Raw genomic sequence first — 15730 nt, 5'->3', positions numbered from 1 at the left:
AGTACTGAAGCCTATAACAGCTACAAAGTGATCTGCAATAGTGCCATAGAAAAGGCAGATTAGGCTGGAAAAGGCAGATTATGAGAAATCTGCTGGCAAAGAGAGGGGATAAGAAATTCTTCACATATATAAATTCAAAGAAGAGAAGGAAAAACCAGACCCTTATGTAATGGACGTGAGATAGTATCAGATACCCCAGCTGATGTTGCAGATGAACTCAAGAGTTTCTTTGAATCCAAATTTACAGAAGAAAAACCCTTTATGTCAAAGAGAAATTATAGGAGTGAAGTTGAAAAATATGTAATTAATAATACTGAAATTTCACATGATTATTAATGAAAAATCTTTCAAGCCTACAGGCCAGTAAGGCTCCTGGGGTTGATGGCATATAAGGGAGGTGGCATGTGAATGCATTGAACGATTGAGGCTAATTATGAGAGCATCACTGGACTCAGGAGTGATTCCATTGGATTGGAAAAGTGCCAATATATCTCCAATACATAAGGACTGACCTAAGAGTGAAGTAGGAAAGTAGTGACTGGTCAGTCTAACTTCAGTAGTAGAAAAAAATCATGGAGGCAATAATCAAGGATGGAATTCAGGATCATTTAGATAGAAATTGAATTCTGAAGGATACTCACCATGCTTTTGTAAAGGGAAAATCATGTTTAACAAATCTGGTTAGCTATTTTGACAGGACACTCATGAACTGGATTTAGGGAATAGTTTTGACATTGTTTATTTGGATTTCAGCAAAGCATCCGACTCAGTCCCATATGAGCAGTTATTTTATATGCTGGAACAGGTTGGAATCTCAGGGAAAATCCTTAGATTGATAGCAGGATGGCTTCAGGGCAGGAGGCAGAGGGTTGTGATAAATAGTTATTCCTCAGATTGAGTTAATGTAAGAAGTGGGGTTCCCCAAGGATCAGTATTAGGACCACTATTGTTTTTGATTTTCATAAATGACATTGATGAAGGGATAGAGGGCATGATGTAGTAGGTAGTAGTAGTAGTGGCATGTGATGCAAGAAAGCAAGTGTATGAGCTTATGCAGCATCAGCCAAAAAAAAAAAAAAAAATATTCACACCATTCCCTCCAAATGCATGTCCAGTTCCTTCTTAAATTTATTCAACGTATCAACTTCCACAATGACAGATGGAAGTTTGTTCCAGCAATTAACCACCCGCTGGCTAAAGGCAAATTTCCGCACATCTATTCTACATCTGTCCTTTCTTAATTTGAATTTATGCCCCCTTAGGTTCATAATCTGAACAAGTGGAAGGATCCCATCAGAATTCAGCGTGCTCAACCCATTCAAGGCCTTATACACCTCAATCAGATTACCACGCATGTGCCTAGTCTCCAGCCACTGCAATTTGCAGAACTTAAGCCTCTCTTGGTAAGAGGATCCCTTCATTCCCCTCACCAATCTTGTTGCCCTTCTCTGTACACGCTCAAGTAAATCTACATCCTTCCTAAAATGAGGCCACGCCTTGAGTACTGCGTACAGGTCTGGATTGCATGTCTAAATTTGCAAATGATATAAAGGTTGGTGGAGTAGTTAATGATGACTGCCAAGCAGAGCAGTGATCATTAACTTCAGAGTGACCTAGATAGACTTCAGGGATAGTCAGAAAAATGGTAGCTATGCTTTAATCCAGCAAGGTGTAAGATATTACACACTTGGGGAACCCCAGTAACCCAAAAATAACTTATACACTTGGAGTTTAATTAAAGTCAGTAGTGGAGGAAAGGGACTTGAGTGTTACAATACTGTCAGACATGAAGTTCTCTGAGCATTGTAGACAGGTTGCAAGGAAGGTCCATGGTGTCCTATCAGTGATTTATTGAACATTTGCTGATAGAGATACGGAATATCATAATCCCATTATATAAGACTATTTTTAGACCACACTTGGAATTCTGTGTTCAAGTATGGGTCAAAAGGGTGTCCATATGATTTTTCACAGTTATAAATGATTCTTGAACTAAGGGCCATAAATTCAAGTTCTGGGGAAGATGTGTAGACTGGATTGCAGTAAGTTTTATTTTAACCAGCGAGTTATAAATAGAATAAGTTACCTACATGGGTGGTACAGGCTGACTGTTTGGAGAAATTCAAAGGTCAGTGGATAGTTAATGATGAAGGAGGGAAACACATAGGTTGTATATTTCCTTTTCTTTTATTAATTTTTTTTTTTTTTAATTTTCTTCTTATTATTTTATTCCTTGTTTTTTTTTTTTTGGCTGGTGCAGTATAAGCCATAGGCTTACTTGCATTATGTGGCATTTGCTAATCATCATCATCATCAGCCATTTTCAATCCACTGCAGGATGAAGGCCTCTCCAGCAACTTTCCAGTTCATTCTGTTTTGAGCACTGGCCATCCATTTACTATCCAAAAACTCATGAATTTCATCTGTCCATCTCCGCCTTTGTCTTACAGGTTTTCTTCTAGCTCCTCTTGGGTAGGTAACCATTCTGTTATTTTCTTAGTCCATCTGTCATTATGTCTTCGAGCTATGTGTCCTGCCCAAGACCATTTTAGTTCTTTAGTTTTGATAAGAATGTCCTTGACTTGAGTTTTCTGCCTAATCCGTGTGTTTCTCTTTTTATCTAACAGTCTGATTCCCAATATAATTCGTTCCATTCTTCGCTGTGTGTTTTTCTCAGCTTCTCTTCCATTCTTTTGGTGAGTGCCCAAGTTTCACTTCCATAAGTCATGGTGGGGAGTATACATTGATTCATTATTTTCTGTTTCAGACAAACCGGGATATTGCTCTTCAGTATGTGACTATATTTCCTGAATGCTATCCATACAAAATTTATTCTTCTCTTGACTTCCAGCCATTTATCATTATTACAGCTAATAACTTGTCCCAGATAAGTATATGACTCCACCTTTTCAATTACTGCTCCTTCAATCATTATTTCCCTTCCTGTGGCATACTTGTTCATCATTACTTTTGTTTTAGCCATATTCATCTTTAGTCCAAAATCCTTACTAACTGTGCATAGCTGATTAAAATTTTCCTTTAATTCTTTGGGATCGTGGCTTATGACCACAATGTCATCTGCAAATCGTAAATGGTTTGGGTACTCTCCATTCACACTGACTCCTTTCTGCGACCAGTCTAATCTTCTGAAAGCTTCCTCAAGGGCAGCAGTAAACAGCTTCGGAGATATTGTGTCTCCTTGTCGAACTCCTTTCTCGATTTTAAATTTGCTACTGTCTTTGTCTAGTCTAATAAAGGGGTAGCAAGCACTCTCATATATTTTCTTCAAAATCATAATATATGGGGTATCTATGCCTTGTCTTTCCAGTTTTTTTTTTTTTTTTTTTTTTTTTTTTTTTTTTAGGAGCATTAGCAACTAAGGCCACATTGCTCCGTGAATATGCACCGTTTGAACTTACGGTGGTCATTCCCTGACCTTTCCGCATCCTAAGTATTTGGTGGTGATGGGCTCGAACCCCGGTCTAATCAAGAAGCGTGTGCTACGCACTGCTGCTCCTTCCCACCTGGCTACGGAGGTGCCTGTCTTTCCAGTGCCCGAAACATTGCCTTACGCTGTATGAGGTCAAATGCCTTTTCATAATCCACAAATGCCAGGCATAATGGTGTTTTATATTCATTTGCTTTCTCCATTAGCTGTGATATTACGTGAAGGTGATCCATAGTTGAGAATCCTGTCCTAAAGCCAGCTTGCTCTTTCGGTTGATTCTCATCAAGTATTCTTTCTAATCTGTTAGTAATGACCCTTGTGAACAACTTGTAGATGTGGGATAACAAGCTAATTGGTCTATAATTTCCAATTTCTGATTTATCTCCTTTCTTATGCAGCAAAACTATGGTTGCATTATTCCACTGCTTAGGCGTCACACCTTTTCTAATGCACTTTGTGAAGAGCCTTGCCAGTTTTTGTGTTATGTCTCTTCCTCCCAATTTTAACAACTCTACAGTAACTTCATCTTCCCCTGGGGCTTTCTGATTCTTCATTTTCTTCAATGCATGTTCAACCTCATCAGGAAGAATATCGGGTATGTCGTATGTGTTGCTACTTTGCAATCCATCTTCCCCACTGCTGGTATCATTCCCTCGCTCCTTGTATAATTCTCTATAGTAGTCTTCTGCTATTTGAATTATGCCTTCTCTGCTGTTTATAAGTACACCATCACTATTCTTCAATTTCAGTATCATTTGTCTTTCTGTATTACTGCTCATGGCTGCTATTTAAATCCTTTGTTTTCCCTTAATGCTTGTTCTACTTTTCGTGTGTTAAATCTTCTTATGTCCTCTCTGAGTCTCTTTCTAATGGCTTTGCATAACTCAGTATACTCAATATTCTCCCTGTTAGTGTTTTTCTTGCTCTTCATTTGCTAATACTAATACTAAATTAATTATGTCATGAAGGATCATTTTTAATACAAATATAAAGTATATTTTGTAGTGCAGCAAAATATCAAAATGTAGTTATGTTATTTTTGATAGAACATTTCATAGAACACTTGCAAAGCTTGCTGATACCGATTGAAAAATACTGTCAAAGCTTCACCAGTGACAAACAATTCCACTATTCAAGTAGATTTTTTTTTTTTTTTTGGCTAAACATGCTCTGTACCTTTGTGAATTACCTTTGTGAACCTTTTACAAATGCTGTCAATATCTGATTAGCATACTTACTTACATGCAGCATTAATCTTGTTGTGTCATCCCTTTGTGGAACTAATTTTTCATGGTTTTTAATTCCTTGTAGTTTGAGTATTTCCTGTTCTAAATTTGTGCTCTGAGCAAATAGCACAGTTTAATTTCTCCAGGCAATGCTAGGTGAGAGATGATTCTCATCATCTAGTGCAATACACCACTTTACTTATTTGAATGGTGAATCCCTGTTTAGCCTCCAGACAAAGTTCAGGAAACTCCCCTCCCCAGTCTCTTCTCTCATGTAGTATGAGTGATATCTTTTGAAGTTACGATAGGTATCATGGTAAGATCCAGTATTCCTTACATTTCAATTCTAAAACAGTTTTCACAGGCCAGCCACCAGATAGTCCACCAGAGACTGAACCTAATGAGAACCTGATGAGAATAATAAGAAACTGTACAGGGAAATGGAGTGGGCCAGTACATCAGAGAGTCTTATAATGGGGGATTTTAATTTCCCAGATATTGATTGGAATTTGTGGGTTGGTCTCACACACACACACACACACACACACACTAGCAAGGCTTTTGTGGATTTATTGGATGATTGCTTTCTAAATCAGCATGTTTGGGAGGCAACTAGAGGGAGCAATACTCTTGATTTGATTATCAGTAGTGATTCTTCATGCATTAAGAATCTGCATGATACAGGAACCACTATGTGGCAGTGATCACAGTGTGCTGAAGTGGGATTTACTCAAGGAGGTAACTACCATCAGGAGTAAAGGGAAGGGTTATTGCTTTCGTAGAGGCGACTACGATGGTCTGAGACAGTATTTAAATTCTATACAGTGGGACCAACTGATGATGTTACCAACAGCAAACTCAAAATGGGAAGCATTCAAAGAACTTATCTTGGAAGCTACTAGGCTTTACATACCAACTAAGAAATATTGTTCAAGGTTCAGGCCTAAATGGATGTCAGATGAACTAATGAGACATATGGCAGAGAAGAAAAATGCATGGGATACATATAAATTAACATGTGACACAGAAGCCTATGATAGATATAAGTTGATCTGTAACCAAGTGACAAAGGAGGTTAGGCAGGCGAAGGCAGATTACGAGAAATCTTTGGCAAGGGATGCAAAGAAAAACAGCAAGGAGTTCTTTACTTATGTAAACTCTAAAAGGAAGGGGATGAATCAGATTGATATCAATGGTTCAACTGTTCATGATCCTGCTCAGGTAGCTAACAAACTAAATCAATATTTTGCATTTATATTCACATATGAGGAGTTATTTAGGAAGGGGAATGCGATAGATAAAGTAAACACTGGCAGTGAGCTAGATAATCTTGTAATAATTGAGAGTAAAGTGGAGGAGAAATTGTTGAAAATAAATACAAGAAAGGCACCTGGGGTGGATGGGATCTATCCAATTATATTAAAGGAGGCAGCAAAGGAAGTAAGCAATCCATTAGCCATAATTATGAGAGCTTCCTTGGACTCAGGGGAGGTACCCACAGACTGGAGATGTGCAAATGTAACCCCAATTCACAAAGGAGGATCAAAGGCTGACACAAATAATTATAGACCTGTGAGTTTAACTTCTGTTCCAGGAAAATTAATGGGAGCAATGGTTAAAGAAGCACTGCAAGATCATCTTGACAAGAATTCAGTTATAGCTCAGACACATGGTTTTGTTAAGGGAAGGTCTTGCCTGACCAATTTGATTGGATACTATGATGTAGTCACAAAAGAATTGGATGCAGGGAATAACTTTGATATTATATATTTGGATCTTAGAAAGGCTTTTGATACTGTTGCACATGGAAGACTGCTGCACAAATTGGAGCAGAGTGGCATTGTGGCAAATTGTTGCTATGGATAAAGGGATGGTTGAGTGGCAGAAGACAGAGAGTGGTAATTAATGGACACTGCTCATTGTGGCCTAATGTTATTAGTGAAGTCCCTCAGGGTTCAGTGTTGGGTCCATTGTTGTTTTCTGTATTTATAAATGATATTGATGATGGTATATCAAGCTTAATGTCCAAGTTTGCAGACGATACAAAGGTTGGCAGGGTTGTTAACGACGCTACTGACGCTATGCTGCTGCAACAGGATCTGGAAAGGTTGAGCAAATTGGCTGAGAGGTGGCAAATGAAGTTTAACATTGACAAATGTAAAGTACTACATATGGGAAACAGCAACCCCAGAGCAAAGTATCAACTCTGTGGTACTACACTGACAGTGGTAGAGAATGAAAAGAACCTGGGGGTAATTGTGCAGGCAAATATGAGTTCTCTGACAGTGCAGGCGGGCAGCAAGAGTAGCTCATGGTATCTTATCAATGATATACAGGAATTTTTCTAGCAGGGATAGGGAGGTGATTATTCCCTTGTATAAGGCAATGGTCAGGCCACACCTTGAGTACTGTATACAGGTCTGGAGGCCTCATTTCAAGAAGGATGTAGAGCTGCTGGAATGAGTACAGAGAAGGGCAACAAGGTTAGTGAATGGAACAAAGGGTTGCTCTTACGAAGATAGGCTTAAGTTTTGCAAATTACAGTGTCTGGAGACTAGGCAGCGGCGAGGTGATCTGATCGCCTCCACCGGCGAGGTGGAGGTGTACAAAGCCTTAAATGGTTTGAGCATGCTCAATGCTGATGGGATAATGCCTCTTGCTCAGAATAATCACCTGAGAGGGCATAAATTCAAATTGAGGAAAGACAGATGTAGGATAGATGTGCGGAAATTTGCCTTTAGCCAGCGGGTAGTTGGTTGGTGGAACAGACTTCCATCCCTTGTTGTGGAAGTTGATAGCCTAAATAAATTTAAGGCTCAGCTGGACTGGTATTTCGAACGAACGGAGGGGTGAAGTGGAAGGGTTTTTTTTTTTTTTTTTGGCTGATGCTGCATAAGCTTGCTTTCTTGCATTATATGCCTCTACTAATGCTAATAACCCTACAAGGTATCCAAGATCAGCTAGTTTATAATCTCGCTGCCTTTTCTGTACTAGCTAGTGACTGGAGGGAGTTCAAGTATGTGGAAGGCATTGTTGAGGCACAGTGTTGACAATATTTTTGCTATGTGCATGTTATATCCAAAAATTTTATTAATTCATTTGCTATATCTCTCCCCCAACTACTCATGATGCCTTCATCTACCAAATGCATCAAAAATAGCTGAACCAATAAAACCAGTTGGATACAAGAGGCTTTTTTAATAATTTTTTTAATTAACACATTTAATAGTTAATACGTTGTAAACATCCACTGTTTAAAGTTCACTGTGCATTGAAATGATGGAAATCTTTCATGCAAGAATAACCAGGATGACTGCCAATTAATTCAATTCATGTTATTAAGGAGTATCTTGAGGTTTATATTCTGTCCATCATTGATTCCTCTTTCGCAACAAAACCACTATCTATTGATAATTCAAACTGTTTATACGAATTTTTTTTTTTTTTCTTTAGGAATACGCCAGCTAAATACCACACAATAATACTCATCTAAATTCATCAAAAAATTTATTATGGACTGGCTATGTAAAATACACTGTCCTTGATCCCAAGAAGATAATACAATGCAAAGCTTACACTGTATATTGAAACATACCTCGAAACTTTTTGGGTGGAGATGAAAGATTTCCAGCCTCTGGATGGACAACACATCTGTCATCAACAAGGCTAAAAGAAAAGAAAGTTATACTTAATTTATATAGACCTGAATAGTTTAGTTAATCACATAATTTGGCCCCCCCCGCCGAATAAAGACCCATTTTTGAAAGAATTTTTTTTTTTCCTGATCTTCATTCTAATGAAATAATTTCAGACGATACAAGGTAATTGTATTAGCCAAATAAAATACTTGCTCAAACTTTCTCATGTTTGTTCAAACTTCTTTCTCAGAGAAATAAATGTCCACAATGTATTTCAATAACAGTTTCAACATATTTTAGCAATATTAACAATCATAAATTAATCATAAATCTTAACAATTTAAATTAATATACATGAAACTCAGAATTTAAATTTTACCCATTTATCAATTTAAATGAATACAAACAAAATTCTAATTTTATCCAGTTACTAAAACTGAGGCCAACAGATATCACTGGTCTATAAAATGAAGCTGATTTTTATTTATATATTTTTTTTTTTCATCAAAGATGTAAACACACCTTCTAAACCAGTTTTGCCAATTTCAAATATTTCTGTTTTTTTGTTTGATTTTTTCCTAGCACGTACAGCTTTAATAACATGACTGCTGATAACATCATTAAACGTTAATTAAGATGATTTCATTATAAAACATGAGAGTGGTAGCAATTACATTTTCAATGCTTTTACAGTTTAAACCCAATACACTTTATATACATAATTAAAATAATACAGCACACTATTGTAAAAAAGATATGTACAATTTAAAAATGTTATGTGCATGATTTCCTTAAGTACACTTTGTCTTGAATAGTGCAGAACAGCATTCAATCTACCAATGTACATTCATTCCAAAAATCTTGGTAACAATTTTCCCCTGATTTAATGTCTTAATGGAATTTTTTTCCCCTGCTCATCGCTCACTGTGACAAGATTTTTGGAAAGAAGTCTAAATGAGAATGCAAGAAATAACGTTTCATACAACATCCCATTTCTTTACATGTACTGAGAAATTTCTGAAGTCCATCTTGTATGCAGGACTTGTGGTTACCCAAAACGTTTCCACAAAGCCATTTGAGAGTTTGCCATGCTTTTAGTTCTAATACAAGGAGGCAGGCATATTTCAAAGCTTTCATCCTGCAAAAAGTCTCTGACTTAAGGCCCTGCAAAGATTTCCTTTTTCACTTTCATGTCACTGATCTTTGGAAAGCTCTCCCTTAACTAATGAATTCCTCTTGAATTCACCTTAACCATCACTTTCACAAAACTTTTCACTGGGCTAAGTTTAATGTCAAGAGGTGGAAGGCAAATCCTCACTGGATCCACTAACGGAAAGTACCATGCACACTACTTATTTCTGCTTATTTGAGACCAGCCAAATCTGATGTAATGATTTGTAATAAAATAGCTGCCCCATATAAACAACAATGTTTTGTGAACCTTCCATGCATGCCTATTAATATACCAATGACTTTTAGGTCACAGCAGATATTCCATTGATGAGTACTGTACTGTATGGCTCACAGTAGTATCATTATGTTACATTATTTCTCCTTGAGACACAATGTAACATAATGTAAGCAGGACTTGTGGTTACCCAAAAAGTTTCCACAAAGCCATTTGAGAGCTTGCCACGTTTTTAGTTCTAATACAGTGAGAAATTTTTCAAAACTTTCATCCTGCAAAAGGTCTCTGACTTAAGGCCCTGCAAAGATTTCCTCTTTCACTTTCATGTTACTGATCTTTGGAAATCTCTCCCTTAAGTAATGAACTCCACTTGAATTCACCTTACCCATCACTTTTCACTGGGCCAAGTTTAATGTTGAGAAGTGGAAGGCAAATCCTCATTGGATCCACTAATGGAAAGTACCGTGTACACTACTTATTCCTGCTTATTTGAGCCCAGCCACATCTGATGTAACGATCTGCAATAAAATAGCTGCCCCATATAAACAACATTTTGTGAACCTTCCATGCATGCTTATTAACATACCAACAACTTTTAGGTCACAGCAGATATTCCATTGATGAGTACTGTACTTTGTGAAGACCCTACCATACGGCTCACAGTAGTGAGCGGTCAGGAGTGTGAGTGCAGTAGAATGCGATCTTTGAGTGGACCAGGGTTCAAGCCTGTGACTGCTAAATACGATTAACGTTTGTATTGATGATTTATTGTAAACTCCACTGACCTGGTGGTCATGCCAGAATATAAACAAGAATATTATCCAAGAGAATAGTTTTCAAACTTTTCTGTGAAGTGGTGCCATTTGGATGTAATGCATACTTGTGACAATTCCCTAAAAATTCCATTGATATCATAACAGTAGCTGAGCAGACCATTCACCATAAAGAACATTACCCGAACATGGTTTCTTTATCAACAGTGCAACAGTTCAACTCATCTTGGGTAAACAGTACTAATCCCAATATTTCCTCTTCAGGTGTGCACTCAGGATTGGCTGAAGTTCTCAGGTCTCAGCCGAGAATGTGATGAACATGTGGTTCATCACATTCCATATCATCTTCTAAAGAATCTGGTCCATGCTGTAGAGGTACTGAAACTGTCAATACAGGTATTGTCAATTTGTCTCATCACTGAATCCAGGTTCAGGATAAACAATAATTTTGTGCTTATTCCTCACTGAGAATCCAGTTACATTCACATTATAAGAGTAACAATCACCATTGTGGGCTGTCAGCTCCCTCTACATCATGGGTATTGCAAATAGCATTAACGCTTTCCTTTTGTTCACCAAGTCAAGTAATCCATTCAAACATGTACAAATAACATGGTGTCCAAGACTTATTCTCACCTAGAGAGCAGCCAAAGCATAAGCGGTAAATTTTTCAAATATCTGTCATCATTGTAAGCACTGTGATTTAGTTGGGAAAGAGCCAGTCACATATACAGAATTTGATAGGGGGATTTTTACATTTTCAAGGCATGACAATGAACGTGTTTCAGTAATTCATCGGATCTTACCCAAAACAATTTATAATCAAATAATTAAATTACGAAATAACAAGGACATAGATATATTTAAAAAATTACATAACTATGAATGCATAAACAATAATAATAATAATAACTGTATTATATTCACATAGATTGGCTGAATAGGTATGTGAGTGAATGGGTATGCAAGTTGGAAATAATCAGCATCATCGTCATGTTCATAATCAGTCTTAGCAAAAACTGGATGAGATGGAGGAAAACTGAAAACAGATCTGGAATCACATCCAAAGATCTATCTAGTCTACATCTATACATTGGATTCCTGGTTTATGATATTAATCCGTTCCAGAGACACTGTTGTACTGCAGAAATATCATAATGTGAACCCAATAACACATTGTTTTTTTGGTAATTTGTTCCAGGACCTTGGAAGTTGAAATTTTCTTCTTACAGCACTCTTTAGGAGCCATATTATCAGTTACACAATGTTGTATGTACACAAATTCAATACAGTAAATTTATAAGCAAAACACAAAAAATCATTTCAACTAAAGGATGCAAAAACAAAACAAGCGGCCAACATATTTACAAATGCTGCAATTGGCTAAGAGGAAGGACCATGTGTCTGCAGGGCCACCACAAGTGGGTAGGCGAGGTAAGCTTCGCTTACGGGTGGCAGTTCAGGAGGGCGCCAAAAAAATTTTGACATACACAAGTTGGACCTCTGTTTACCGAACTTCTTTATAGAGAAATTTTCTATTTAGTGATTTTTTTTAAAATCCCCCTGGGTAATTACATTTATAATAGTTTCAGTAGAATGAAGAAAATTTCCATATAACGAATGGATCATGACACTTTACTGGGAGCGCATTGTTCACACCTCTGGCAATTGTGTCAATTAGTGCTGCTGCTAAGCACAAATTAAGAGCCAAAGGGATTACCATTCTGCAACTTAGTGTTACTCTTAAAACCTAACCAACTGCCTGTCCCACATACCCAGAAGTCGCGCTGGTCATCTGATTGGTTTTATACAATGAGATGATCAATGCAACTTTCAATGTGGCAGGAAAATAATTCATTTGAAATAAATAAATTAAGTTGCTTATCTGGATCTGTATTTCATATTTATATTTTGCAGTTATAAAATCTTTTCCTTCAAGTTCTCTGCCCTCAGGCAGGTTTGGGACTCCACTGGCAGCATGCTTTTCTATCTTGTGCTACGCTTTTGATTCCTGTATAATTTACTCTTATCCAATCCATCATTCCAATTCTCCTTATCCCAATAGTTCTCTTCCCACACATCTACTTCTCATTCCCTTTCCTCTACATGTTTTCTCTTCTCAATACATGTCCTATAAAGTTATTTTGTCTCCTTAATTCTTTACTAACATTCTCTCTTCTACTATCCTCAAAATCTCATTACTCACTCTGTTCACCCATTTCACCCTTTCCATTCTCCTCCACACCCACATCTCGAAAGCTTCTAGGCGTCTAATCTCCTCTTTCCCAGTGTCCATGTTTCGGAGCCATATAGTTACGGTGACCATATTTTCTTGGAGAAAATAAAGGACAAATCTGAAATAGGTTCATAAGGATAAAAAAAAAATTTTAAAATAGTTTATTTTTATTACTTTGTTTTGCAAAGGAAAGTTCAAGAGCAAAACTAAGAAAATGGTTTACAAAGATATTTTTAAAAAAATGCATATTCTAATAAAAATATCTAACATCAAATAATACATGAATATTGATTTAAAAATGACAACTCAATTTTATATTTTTTGCATGAATGTACTTTTTTAAAATATTATGCTCATCTTTTAAAAAGTAATAAAACTGCATTTAGTATCAATGCATGCTTTCACTGTTTCAACTTTTAGTTGAGCGTTTTTGCTGGTCCACATACTGTTTATTACCGAAAATATTCTCATAGGAGCATTTGATCCCAGAAGACATAGGCAAAATTCTGTGATTTTTAAAAGATATTTGTTTATCAATGAAATATGTCAATATTTTAACTCATTTATGATGGCAGGTCATTTTTTCGCCACTCTTCGAGTTTTTCCATAGTAACACAATTTTTAACACAACAAACTTCATCAAATAACTCGTCATCGTCAATATTCAGTTTTCTTTTATTTGAAATAAAAGAAACGCTCTCCTCATTCTTTGTCCACAATGGAATTTCTCACAAAATGATCATTCAAATACTTCCATTTCTATGAAGGCACTATCCCACCATCGATTCAAATAGTCAATGCAGGTTTGGTAAAATGATTGAACTGATCCCTTAAATAATTTTACATCAACATTGTTTTGTTTTTCTTCTAATTCTGAAATGATTTTCTTGATATTCATTGGTAAAAATTCTTGATGTTTTCCTTCACTCAACTTTAATTTCAATTCATTTAAATTGACAAAAGTTTCACACAGAGAAATATCTTAAAATTCAATTTTTAGAATATGTTTATGAAAAGCTGAAGCTTGACTCTGAATGAAAAATAACCATGATTCAGCTAACAGATCATTAAAAAAGTTTTTGAGAACTGTGGGACATCTTTCTTGTTCCAAAAAATATAATTTTAGCTGCTTAAAAAGTTTCAAAATCCTTTCTAAAGTCAGTAGAAGAGTCAACCACCTAGTTTTGCTGTAACCTAGCAGTTTTTTATACTGAACATGGCATATCATCACATATTTCCTTAAATTTTTCAATTCTAATTGTGTAGATGTAAAAGTATGAATAAATTTTGGTAAAACTTAACAGGGTTCTCTTCCAAATTGGCAGTGAAAAGAGGAAGAAGGCAGTGACTGACATGCCTAACCCACTATGTCAGTGTTAGTTAGTGTTTATCCCCCCCTTACCGCTGTTTTAAAATCGGGAAGTTGTTTCCCTATTTTTAAAACAACAGGAAGGGGGATAAACACCCTAAGACTAGGGAAGTCTGGAGGGGAGACCCTATTCTAAAAATCAGCCACAAATACAAATTCACTAATACAACTTCATCAGTTTTTCTGTGTGAAGCATACTCGCTGCATTGGGTCTTCCCTGAAACACTTACATAATACTAAAAAACACTAACATTTTAAGTGAGCCATGACGTTATAAGAAGCAAGTATCAGAAAACGATTCTGTGCAATCAGACCATGTATTAAGTGGTTCCATTTGTACAATAAAAGTTAAATGAGTAAATAAAAATAAAGGACAAAAGTGGGTTTTTTAAAAATAAAAAATACATCTAAAGGACAGCTTCCTGAAATAAAGGACTGTCCTTTATAATAAAGGATGTATGGTCACCGTACATATAGTATAACAGTCCATATTAATGTTTTCACCATTTGCTTTCTTAATTCCTTCTTGAAATTTCTTCTCAATAGTTCTTTTCTATTACTAAATGCCTTTGCCCATTGGAATTCTTGTTTTTATTTCTTCTAGGCTTTTTCCATTTTCTGTCATTATACTTCCCAAGTACCTGTATCTGTCAACCTGTTCCAATATTATTTCATCTAATGTTACATTGATTCTTCTTCCTGGCCTCTTTGAAATTAACATTACCTTGGTTTTATTGCTGTTAATCTTCATATTTTACTCCTTTATTGTGCTGTTATTTGTTATTTGGTTTTTTAGGAGCATTAGCAACTAAGGCTATATTGCTCCGGGATATGCGGTGGTCATTCCCTGACCTTTCCGCATCCTCCGTATTTGGTGGTGACGGGCTCGAACCCCAGTCTAATCAAGAAGCGTGTGCTACGCACTGCTGCTCCTTCCCACATGGCTACGGAGGCAGCCTTTTATTGTGCTGTTCAAGATGTCCAAGAAGCTCTGTAATTCTTCATTATTACCAATCAATATCTAGTTATCTGTAAATCTTATTGTCTTTATCTTCTCCCCTCCTACTTTTACATGTCCTTTCAGCTCTTCTTTGAATTCTTTCATCAGTGCTTCTGCATATGAATCAAATAGTATGGTGGAAATGAAACATGCTTGGCTTACACACCTACCAATGGGAAATCACAGAATATTTTCAAGAAAATAGAACAGAGGAAGCATCCCAAAAAATTCTTGATTCGACTAATAATATGGCTACTATCATTGGCATTGCCGCTTAGTTTCCAGAAGTAAGCACTGTAAGGAAAAGATTGAAAATACGTCATTTCCATTATGAAAGTAGACAGGCAGCTATTCAGGATCCACAACAAAATTTCAAAATTCATTTTTTCTTTCAAATTATGGACACAACAATTTTCTCATTAACTGTTCAGTTTAGAAATATGAAAGAACATGTAGAAATATTTAAAATATTTTATAATATTTCTGAATTTATAAAAAAATGGTCATATAACGATTTCTTAAATATTTGAAAAGATTTACATATTAAATTAAGTGACACTGATCCTAATGAGTGATACTGATGGTTTAGCATTACTGAAGAACTTAAGAGTACTTCAAATTTATATTAAAGA

The 15730-nt window shown here is 36.2% G+C and overlaps 1 protein-coding gene across 1 annotated transcript in view; it reads right to left on the bottom strand.

Annotated features, from left to right (window-relative positions):
- The window catches only part of Itpr (Inositol 1,4,5,-trisphosphate receptor), a 1293714-nt gene that overhangs the window by 1264167 nt on the left and 13817 nt on the right, over positions 1–15730 (bottom strand). The window contains exon 2 of the mRNA XM_090387283.1: positions 8270–8340. Within this exon, the coding sequence (XP_090243409.1) occupies positions 8270–8340 (71 nt within the window). The remainder of the gene's footprint in view (positions 1–8269; positions 8341–15730) is intronic.

Source organism: Mastigoproctus giganteus, chromosome 13 (genome assembly GCF_048544385.1).
Source record: "Mastigoproctus giganteus isolate SK-2022 chromosome 13, ASM4854438v1, whole genome shotgun sequence".
Lineage (NCBI taxonomy): Eukaryota > Metazoa > Arthropoda > Arachnida > Uropygi > Thelyphonidae > Mastigoproctus > Mastigoproctus giganteus.
Note: the sequence above shows the minus strand (reverse complement) of the source record. Positions and strands in the feature narration are given on the sequence as shown.